General features: G+C 37.0%; 2 protein-coding genes across 2 annotated transcripts; one reads left to right on the forward strand and one right to left on the reverse strand.

The window, feature by feature from the left end:
* The first annotated feature begins 1548 nt into the window (after nt 1-1548).
* Nucleotides 1549-7286, forward strand: LOC114718963 (ubiquitin-activating enzyme E1 2-like). The gene is made up of 6 exons (XM_028904416.1): nt 1549-1933; nt 2621-2838; nt 3820-4614; nt 5211-6079; nt 6174-6597; nt 6690-7286. The coding sequence occupies exons 1-6, from the start codon at nt 1558-1560 to the stop codon at nt 7284-7286; spliced, it is 3279 nt and encodes a 1092-aa protein (XP_028760249.1). The 5' UTR covers nt 1549-1557.
* An 853-nt stretch (nt 7287-8139) lies between these two features.
* LOC114718970 (transcription elongation factor B polypeptide 3) lies at nt 8140-10807 on the reverse strand. Its single transcript, XM_028904427.1, has 8 exons — nt 10619-10807; nt 9992-10189; nt 9765-9902; nt 9570-9648; nt 9223-9291; nt 9033-9108; nt 8659-8715; nt 8140-8427 (listed from the first exon to the last, which is right to left on the reverse strand). The coding sequence occupies exons 2-8, from the start codon at nt 10157-10159 to the stop codon at nt 8358-8360; spliced, it is 657 nt and encodes a 218-aa protein (XP_028760260.1). The 5' UTR covers nt 10160-10189; nt 10619-10807; the 3' UTR covers nt 8140-8357.
* Between the last annotated feature and the right edge of the window lie 851 nt (nt 10808-11658).

The following is an 11658-nucleotide window of genomic DNA, read 5'->3' on the forward strand; positions in this document are numbered from 1 at the left end:
CTCGCATTCTATGATATTTTCTTCATAAAAATTCTGAAAACTTGATTGAGATTTCAGATATTTTTTAACAAAGATTTTTAAATAACTACATCTAAAAATATCACATTAAAAATTATTGGTCTCTAATGAGATCAGAATTGCATTCAAATGAAATCTTAAAAAGTTCATAAAAGGTCGCCCCGAAAAACAAAATAAAACAAATCAAAGTTTACCCGAATAAGTGTATATGCAAGTGTGAAGTGGGGTACTTTAGACCTTTAGTTCCAAAAAAAAAAAAATCAAATTAAGTAATTTTTTTCTATAAAAAAATTTAAGTGAGTTGGGTTTTGGCGACTGGGGCCAATACATATTTTTAGACTTAGACAGTGCTTATAAAAGTACCAAATTAGAGGATTTGAATCTTATATAAATGAAAGCAGAAAAGAAATATAATTCCAAAAAGTAGTAGGGAAATTTGAATTTCCAAAAAAGAGAAAAATCTCCTGCAATGAAAAAAAACAGGTTGGCGCAATTATATATTATAAAACGGGAGTACATATAAATATAATTAGAGAAAATTATATAAAATGCAACTGTACATAAATATTGTTGGCAAAAAGCTGTATATAAATATTCATCTTATTATTACATTTTCTTTTGGCCAAAAACATTATTACATTTTTCTTATTTTCTTCTTTTTTTTATCTCTTTTAAAATACGCAACATGTTTTGTTAAAAATAAAAAAACGCAATATGCAATAACTTTGTGAAGTATAATGTCTAGATCCTTCTCGAATACGCTTGACAAGGCATTGCCTGCAGTAACTATTTAAAAAAAAAGGCAAACGAAAAAAAAAAAAACCGTTACTACTAACTAATTCAGGTAAAGAAAAAAACAAAGGAAAAGAAAAGATCGTTAATGTTAAACGGCGCATTGGTCCGTACTCCGCGACAGAAAATGGTTACTCCTATTTAACGGCGTATGGGTCGAAGCCGTTTGCCCTTACGGGGCCTGGGTCATCCAAACGACGACGTAGCTGGCTTATGCGCATCACTCTTTTTCCCTCTCTTTCTGTTTCTCTGTGTTCAGCTCATTCTCTCCCGCGGACTGTGAAGAATAGAAATGGTACAGACCAAACAGCACTTTGTTCTTGCGTTGCGTCTCCCATAGTTAGCAGGCATTGTTCTAGAAATCCATAGATGCCCTTCTCCGTCTCCCTCTCTTCACCATGAGACCAATATTAACGCCATTCATTGCGATTCTGCATTTTATATCCAACACCAGAGAATAAAGAATCAAAGAAAACCAATTCAAGAATTCTTCTACGTCTTTTTATATCTGGTTCTTGAGTTTCAATTGGTATGTTATGTTACTTGGCGTCATTGTTTCGTTTCAAGCTTAATCTTCATTGTTCCTTGGCTTTTTGGTTTTATGCTTCAATCATGTGGCATTTAAGGTTCAGAGTTTTGTAATCGTCATTGGATTTTTTGGTTGTCTTATTGCTGATCACGTTGTTAAGTTACATTTTGATTCTTGATAATGTGTTTTGTGGCTTGTTCAGCAGGTTACTGCACTTCATGCTTCCTAGAAAGAGAGCTGCTGAAGTAGTGGTTGTAGAAGAAGAGAGTTTAAACAAGAGCAACTCAGGCGCTGCATCGTTTCCTAGGAAGAATCGGATAGGCTGCTTCATTGCATCCTCGCCTGCTGATATCGCCGGTTCGACGGGGAATAATAGCAGACAGAGCTTAAGTTGCGGCAACGACAAGAACAACCACAGTAGCGGATACTTGACTGAAGGATCATCGATAATGGCTTTGAGTGATTCCAATCCGATCGATATTGACGAAGATTTGCACAGCCGTCAGCTCGCTGTGTATGGTCGCGAGACGATGAGGAAGCTCTTCATGTCTAATGTCCTTGTCTCCGGGATGCAGGGTCTTGGTGTCGAGATAGGTGTTGTGATCGAACAACTTCTCAATTGCTTTTCCATATATGGAATGCTTAATTTCCGTGTGCTATTGTGTTCCATCTGGCATATAGTAATTATTGAACAAGGATTTTGGTAATATTTAGATTTTAGGCGTCCGAAATGCTATATTGATTAGATGATCCTCCCACGAAAATACAAGCAATGGTTTTCTTCCCTTTTTCTTGGCGCTTCAGTAGTAGTCTAGTAGAATAAAATCGTTGATTTGTCAATTATGGGATTGGTATCGGTCCCTCGTTCCTTTTGCATCGCTTTGTGGAAAATCGAGTGGCAGAATGTGAAACTCTCAATTTTTATAATCTTGTCTACCTAATCAATACTTCTGGTTATTATCGCCAGATGCATATGTTCAATCTTAGATTCTTATTTTTATTATCCGATGCCATATTCATTGACAACTCCATCTATATACGTTATCTTTTTAGCCAATCTTACCTGTCTTCGTTTTTGGGAGAAGGCGAAGGCTAGGCAGGCTGTCTTGCCATTATCTGATCTTCAATTTTGTGCTATATAGTTACGATACTCTATTGCTGGTATATGAATTCATTGCTTTTTTTAGGCCATGATCTTGCTGATATTTGGTTCAAGTAACATTAGTTTGGTAATACCATGTTGTTTTAGTGTATTCAACTTGTGCGTCTCACAACCTGCAGCCAAGAATCTCATTCTTGCTGGTTTCAAATCTGTGACACTGCATGATGAAGGGAAGGTGGAGCTTTGGGATCTGTCTAGTAATTTTGCTTTTTCAGAGAATGATGTTGGTAAAAACAGGGCAGTGGCTTCTGCTGGTACGTTACAGGAACTCAACAATGCGGTTCTTGTGCATAGTTTGACAACGAAGCTGACAAAGGAACAACTTTCTTATTACCAAGTACTTCCATACCTCTTTCTTTCTATTCCTATATTTCTTTGCACTTGTTTCGTCCTATTAAAAACATTTATATGTATATCTGCTATGTATTAAGTATTTTATAGTTTGCCTTTTGACTTGTTTGGATTTCAAGGATATCTACAGATGTAAATAGTGAAATCATTTGCTCTGTATGCTGCATCTTGATGTCATCCATTTAAAACATTACCTCATATTGTCTTTCTCATGTTTGTCCATGTTAATAATTAATGGATGATTAATTAAATAAAATATACAGTAATCTAAATGGAGAGTCAATATTTCACATGTTAACATGTTTGATTTGCAAGATATGTGTTGATAGGTAGATTATATTTTTCACGAAATATTCTTGACTTCACCTTCCATGCTTTGGTGACAAGTCACTTGTTAGTCGATAGGGAATGGTATTCTTTCCCTGTAATTAATTACATGATCAATGTTTTTTTTCTCCCCTCCTAGAAGTGTCCATTTGTACAAGTCCCCTAGTAAGTGTTTTTGTGCAAGATAATATTCATCAAGAGAAGCTAAATAGTTTAGGCTTCTGGCAGAGCACCAAGAAAGCCATTTTAGCTTTTGTGGTGTGAATCAATCAAATAATACAAAAGAGACGGTTCAGTTTTTTAATATATGTATAGGACATACTTTAACTAGATGTACTACCATGGTAATATGTTGTTAGTGCTGTGTGTGTGTGTGATCATAAAATAACGATAATATTCCTTCTATTGTACTGTTGTTTGATATATGCTGGTGGACAAACTTTGTGGGAAAATAATTGATGATGATGCTACGTAAGAGGAGAAACTTTCACACCTTAATTCTATATATCTTTATCTTGTTAATCTGATATACTTCTCAGGCTGTGCCTATCTTATGTTCTTATTGTGAATGTTAAAGCAAAGTTTGTCTGTTCATGCAAAAAAAAGTAAATGCTTCAATGTGATTTACATTTATTCGCAGGCTGTTGTTTTCACTGATATTAGCCTTGAGAAAGCGATGGAGTTCAATGATTACTGCCACAGTCATCAACCTCCAATTGCTTTCATTAAATCTGAAGTCAGAGGCCTTTTCGGCTCTGTATTCTGTGATTTTGGGCCGGAATTCACTGTTTTTGATGTTGATGGAGAGGAACCCCATACGGGTATAGTTGCATCAGTTAGTAATGACAACCCTGCCCTAGTATCCTGCGTTGACGACGAGAGGATTGAATTTCGGGATGGAGATCTTGTTGTATTCTCTGAAATTCATGGTATGACACAACTGAATGATGGAAGACCAAGGAAAATAAGAAATGCTGGCGCATATTCTTTTTTTCTTGAAGAAGACACTACACATTATGGTACCTATGAAAAAGGGGGAATTGTCACACAGGTGAAAGAGCCAACGGTGTTGAAATTTAAGACACTCAGAGAATCACTCAGTGATCCTTATGATTTTCTTCTCAGTGATTTTTCCAAGCATGATCACCCGCCACTGCTTCACTTAGCATTCTGGGCTTTGGATAAGTTTGTCTCCGAGTTTGGTCGTTTTCCTGTTGCTGGTTCAGAGGATGACGCGCAGAAGCTTATATCTATTGCCTGCAATATTAATGACACCTTGTTGGATGAGAAGTTGGATGATATGAAACCAGAACTTCTGAGGCACTTTGCCTTCGGTTCTAGGGCAGTTTTGAACCCTATGGCTGCCCTGTTTGGTGGTATTGTTGGACAAGAGATTGTTAAAGCATGCACTGGGAAGTTTCATCCACTTTTTCAGGTCAGTATGACTTCCGAGTGCTCATCTTGATTGTGCTGTGGTTTGATGTTTGGGTCGTTTTACATGATTAAGCACACTGAGTCCTGATGAAAGATTGTCTGCCTGTTCTTGGATCCAATTGTCCAGAGCAATTGAGAATGAGCTAATGTGAATAGTTGTAGTTTGTTATTCATTGTTTTTTCTGCTTTCCTTTGGTAAAAAGTTAGCTGCATGACTATGTGCAAGGCGGAGGACTTCAAATTATCACATTGCGTTATTGTCTTGGATAGATTGAGAATGAGCTAATGTGAATAGTTGTAGTTTGTTATTCATTGTTTTTTCTGCTTTCCTTTGGTAAAAAGTTAGCTGCATGACTATGTGCAAGGCGGAGGACTTCAAATTATCACATTGCGTTATTGTCTTGGATAGAATCTCCCTATCGTGCGCAATATCAGTAGTCTGAAAGTGGATTGTTGTCTCCTTGTGGAAAGAGTTGCATGTTGGATCGCATGTAGGAATTACGAAATTCCTTTCAATGACCACTGAATTCCCTGTTTTAGTAAGAAGTTGGCTGATTTTAATGATTGTATTTTAAGCTTCTCTTTCTTGTGCTGCAGTATTTCTACTATGACTCAGTGGAATCACTTCCTACCGAACCACTTGATCCCAATGATTTTAGAGCAGTAAATAGCCGTTATGATGCACAAATATCTGTTTTCGGATCCCGGTTACAGAAGAAATTAGAAGAAGCTAAAGTGTTTGTCATCGGATCTGGTGCTTTGGGATGTGAGTTCCTGAAGAATCTCGCCCTGATGGGAGTTTCTTGTGGAAGTCAGGGGAAGCTGACACTTACTGATGATGATGTTATTGAGAAGAGTAACCTAAGCCGGCAGTTGCTCTTTCGTGATTGGAATATCGGACAAGCTAAGTCTACTGTTGCTGCATCAGCTGCTGTTTCTATAAATCCTTCTCTGAATATTGAAGCACTGCAAAAACGTGTTGGACCTGAAACTGAAAACGTGTTTGATGACACGTTTTGGGGAAACTTGAGTGTTGTGATTAATGCACTAGACAATGTGAGTGCTAGACTGTATGTCGATCAGAGATGCTTGTATTTCCAAAAGCCTCTCCTAGAATCAGGAACTCTGGGAGCAAAATGCAATACCCAGATGGTCATTCCCCACCTGACAGAAAATTATGCTGCCTCTAGAGATCCTCCCGAGAAAATGACACCAATGTGTACTGTGCAATCATTTCCACACAACATTGACCACTGCCTGACATGGGCTCGATCTGAATTTGAGGGATTGTTTGAGAAAACGCCAGCTGAAGTAAATGCTTATTTGTCCAGCCCAATTGAATATGCTAATGCAATGAAGAAATCTAATGATTTTTCATCAAGGGACAACTTGGAGCGTGTTTTCAAGTGCCTTCATAGGGAAAAGTGTGAGACCTTTAAAGCCTGTGTTACATGGGCTCGGCGAAAGTATGCAACTTTCATCGCACCTTTTTGTTCTCTTCTGTAAATCATGTAATGTGTAGTGGTGTGTGATGATTCTCCATTTCTGTTTCTATCACAGGTTTGAAGATTATTTTGCTAATCGGGTGAAGCAGTTGATTTACAATTTTCCTGAGGATGCTCTAACTAGTACTGGAGTTCCGTTTTGGTCTGCTCCGAAAAGATTCCCTCGTCCACTGCAGTTCTCAGCTTCTGATCCAGGTCATCTTCAGTTTGTGATGGCAGCATCTATACTGCGTGCAGAAACATTTGGCATTCCCATCCCTGATTGGGTGAAGAACACGAGGAAGCTGGCTGAAGCAATTGATGAAGTGATAATACCAGATTTTAAACCAAAGAAAAATGTGCGGATAGTGACAGATGAGAATTCTACAAGTCTCTCAGGAGATGATGCAGCTGTTATTGACGCTCTAATATTCAAATTAGAGCAGCTCCGGGCAAACCTACCGCCAGGTTTCGGGATGAAACTAATCCAGTTTGAGAAGGTCTGTTATTCTCTGTGATTGTCATTATTCTTATTCCAGCCTCATAATCCATGTAATTCGCTTGACTGTTATAATTTTTCTGATACCTGCAGGATGATAATACCAACTACCACACGGACCTTATAGCTGGGCTTGCCAACTTGAGGGCTAGAAACTACAACATTCCTGAGGTTGACAAGTTTAAGGCCAAGTTGATTGCAGGACTTATCATTCCTGCAATTGCAACCTCAACCGCCATGGCCACTGGTCTCGTCTGCCTGGAGCTCTACAAAGTTTTGGACAGAGGGCACAAAGTCGAGGACTATCGAAACACATACGCTAACCTCGCACTCCCTCTCTACTCAGTGTTTGAGCCACTTCCACCCAAGGTTCACAAACATCAGGGTATGAGTTGGACAATTTGGGATAGGTGGTTTCTGTATGACAATGTTACTGTGAGGGGACTTCTTGAGTGGATGAAGAAGAAAGGCCTAAACGCTTATAGCGTTTCATCCGGAAAATCCCTGATCTACAACAAAATGTTCCCTAAGCACCAGGAGCGAATGGACGAAAAACTGGTGGATTTAGTTAGAGAAGTGGCCAAGGTGGAACTCCCTGCATACCGTCGACACTTCGACGTTGTGGTCGCCTGTGAGGATGATGAGGGTAAAGACGTTGACACCCCTCAAATATCCATTTATTACCGTTAGGTAGTTTGACTGGGAATTCTTAATGATTCATAATGGGCACACAAGCGCAACATCAACTATACAACAGTTCATATATGAAATGAAATGCAACTTCACTTCCTTGTAGCTAAGTTTTCCCCTCGAGGTGATGATTTGGCAAGTTTGAACTAAATGTTGTTTTCTGGAAAAATCTAATGATCACGAGGATGAGCTTTTAACTCACTCAATAATGACAAGATGTGATGTGTTTCGTCTATCTAACCACTAAGTAACGCCAAACGATTGCTGATATCATGAAAGCCTTAAAAAGCAGAGTGCAAGAAACAAGTGTAACACCTAAACTTAGTCTTAAATATAAGATCTTTTTTGTAATATAATTTATACTATAAAAAATGTCTTATACTTAAGACTGGGGGAGTATTTTCACACTGATCAAGCTGTCGTTCTCACCAACACACTATTTTATTGACACTTCCAAAGCTAACAATATTTTATTGAATTTAAAGCATGTCCAAGCGTCTAACGCTTAATGGGCGGGGTCCGCTCATTCATTGATTGCCGAGATTTAGATTTAAGGTGTATTATATTTTTTACGCTGTTTTAATTATATTCTTATATCACTTTTGTTATTCTTTTACAACGATCTACTACCTAGTACAATGGATCGCACTTGGTGGCTAACTTTTGAAGCCGTGTAATTAGAGTTTAGAGATCACGAAAGAATGCTATATTCAGTGGGTTATAGGAAATTTCACTGAGATGATGAAAATTCAGGATAATTAAACAACGGAAACCATTGACAGTAAAATTTTGGAAGAGATGGATAACTAACAGCGAATTACACTAAAGGAGCAGCTTCATAATCAGCACAAGATATGAAAAATTATTTGACTTTTATAAGGAAAATAATAGAGTAACAAGTTACAGAACATGCATCTACATGGGAAATATAAATATCAGCAACGAAATTTAGAATTAATTGGCTTGGAAAAAGAGGCCAAGCTTTCCTAGAAATATAACTGGAAATTATGATACATAGTATTGCTATCTCTCCTCCAGGACCATTACAAAGTCCTACTGATGTATCCCTTGCTATAGAAGTGGGCGTTTTGAAGTTGAACCACTTCCAGAAATGCCTCCTTTCTTGATCATGCTTGGCGAACTGCAGGACATGGAAACATAGCATGAGAATTGAGTGCACAGATATATATAGAGATCTATATAGAGAAAAAGAGGGGGGGGGGGTTTGACCATCGCTGGCAGGGTTACACAGATGACAAACATGCACCCGCATTCTAAAAAATAATTAGAGTAAACCCCACAAAGCAGCTTCTACCAACAGAACAAAAGGTAATGTCATATATATATATATGTATGTATGTATGTATTGTACCTCTGACTCCTTTGGATAGAATTTTTCTTCATTGCTGCAAGGTTTTTCACTTCAGGACTGCAAGAAATTTAGAAGTAATCGGAAGTTAATAGTCAGCAGACAACACAAGCTTGGAGGTTAAATATCGGAGCACCTTCTCCCCAGACAGAACGCTAAGCACGCTTCATTATTATATAGACAGTTTCAGTTCTGAACACCTTAATACATTATTATAGTCACTATGGCAAGGTGAAATCTATATGTCAACACCGCTTACATCATCCTTTTCTTAGTATCTGTTGAGCTCCTGTTAATTTCCAGTTCGCATTCATTATCTGATCTAACATCCTTGGAAGTTAGAAGCATCAGATCATTATGCAGCAAAAAGAAATTACCTCTTTAGATATTCTATCTTTGATTTCTTCAGTATGTTGCTCTTCAAATGTGATACATTATAGCTAGATGCTCCATCTACAACAAAATCTCAGATTATTAAACAATCAATAGAATTTGCAACACTGATCAAATATTTAAAGCAGATGACTTGGTAAATGATATTAGGAAGCATAGGACATAGTGACTTACCGCCCCAAAATTTTCTTTTACTTGAAGGCGGAACTTTGGTGCATAGCCTTACTTGCCTACTCTGTTTCCCTATATAAGCCCACTACTGGTCAGTATTCAACAAAGTAATCAGTAAAGAACTAACTATAAAAGAATTGGCATGCTGATCCATGACTTTTAAAAATGCTAATCAAATTAAGAAGAATTCTATGGTACCCATAGTGTACCAAAAAATATTCACGGTTAGATTCACTGAGGGTCAGAGACAGGATTACTATAGGTACTGATGTACCTTACCAGAAACTATGTAAGAAGGAAAGGGAAATATATCATGCTTAAAGAAAAGAGGAGACTGTTTAGGATCATACGGTCATCTAATTTCTTGTATCGTTGCTTCAATCGATCAACTGCTTTATCCTCAGCTTCAGCCACTTCCTTTAGTTTTGCCTGCAAAGATGTCACCTACTTAGCACAACTGATAATTCGTGTTTTAAGCTTAAAAAAGGTAAAATTCAACAAAAAGCCCTTTCTATAATCAGATATAAACCCCAAAGAAATCGCACCTCATATAACTGTATCCATTTGTATGTCACTTTCTTATCTTTCATTCTTTTAACTACTTGATTAGTACAATGTGTACCAAACTCCTTTTCAAAAAATCTCTTCCATAACTTATCAGTTATGGGACTCAGGTCTCTTCCCTGAAAAAGCATATCAGAGGAAACAGTTGAGACTTGCAATATTCAAGCATAATTATAATTCTTATAAATAATAAAACAAACTTTCTTACTTCAGTTGACTTTTCCACATGCATCAATTGATCAAGTGTGCAGTGTGGCAATATTCGCTCAAGCAGATGCGCATCAGTTTCACCAACGTTTCCTAAGTACCTCACATTATCGATTGTTTTCTGAACACAAAGATCTACCAGTGATGGTATCTTCTTACGCCCAAACATGTTTCTTGATCTCTTCCCCTTGTACCAACTCTGATAAAATCAAAAGATAAAAGATTTATTAAAATCCGATTATCCATTGAGTCCAACCCAACTAAAAGTCAAACTAGCACAATTTCGCCTTCTGAAAGCAGAGCCTTTTTTTTCTTCAGAACAATGATTTCTTAGGCAGCTAAGAAAACCCAGGCACCAATTTTGTTCTTTGATAAATGCAACAGAAGATGAATAAGGATTTTTTCCATTCTCAGCAGAAAATTCAGGTATCAATCAGAGTATGTTATTAACAGTAATCGAAATTCCCAGAAAACCTAAATAGAATTTACATTATGAAAACCGTAATTAATCAGATCAGATCTGACCAGACCGTGCACCAACAATCATCCCAAAAAAAAAAAAAAAGATTCAACAGACAAGGAGAAGCTAGATCGATTAACAGGAAATTAAATCAACCGCCATGCTCACAGATTAAGATTCGACAGGACGTAATCTGATCAAACGTAGATCGGATTCGACGAACAACAACCACAGCGAAGTCGCCCAGGAGCCGTATCAGCCAACGACCACGGAGGAAGAGAAAGCCCTAACAGAGGACTGAGGGGCGTGCATTACACGCGCCTCCTTTGATTTTTCTTCAATTAATGTGAGAAGGCGCGGTCCTCTCACAGCCGGATAAAAAGAGATTCGCGCCGCGATTCGCAACCACCGAAGCAATCTCGCGCGTGGGAGAATTCCACTGTTCCTTTCCGATATTACCTAGAACACTACAGCTAGAGTTAGGGGTAGGTTTCTGTCAGCTCAAACACACGAAGTCATATTATGGGTAAACCGGTAAATTTGTTGTAAATAGATTTTAATTTAAATAAAAATCATGGACCATTTTAATAATTTTTACAGTTTAATTTATTGTGTGAAATTTTTTCTAGAGTTATCTCAAAACAGTTTCACCAATTTTTAAAATTTTTTTAACTAATAATGAGAAGCTTGCGTCCGTGTTTGCCGTGCTGATTATTTATCTGAGCCATTTAAATTTAATTTAGATTTATATTTTAAGTTTAAATTATATATTTTATTTTTGAAATTTTTAATGATAAATTCATTATCCTTAAAAATTGTTTATAGTAGGGAGAATCTATTACGATAAAAATATCAAATATATAACAATAAAATAAATTGAATGTAAACCTGTTCATACTTAATATTAAGTTGGTTGGTTCCAATAAGTGATGGGCATCATAAGCACACCAAATCAACAGTGAAATCAATTGTATATAAAGATTTTATAGTATTTCCTTATAAAGGCCAATGGATTATGAGTCACCAGAACTGATTTCTTTTGATAACGAGAATATAATTATAGTTTAAATGGATTTATTAGTCTTATTCCTTAATTTTATATGATCTTTTAAATTGGCTCCTTAATTTTAAAACATATTAAAATCTAGAGGGAATTATAATGAAGTCCCAAGAAAAAAAATTACAAAACAAATATCAAATGTTATCAT

Source organism: Neltuma alba, unplaced genomic scaffold, assembly GCF_004799145.2.
Source record: "Neltuma alba isolate B1F8T4 unplaced genomic scaffold, ASM479914v2 tig00011881_pilon, whole genome shotgun sequence".
NCBI lineage: Eukaryota > Viridiplantae > Streptophyta > Magnoliopsida > Fabales > Fabaceae > Neltuma > Neltuma alba.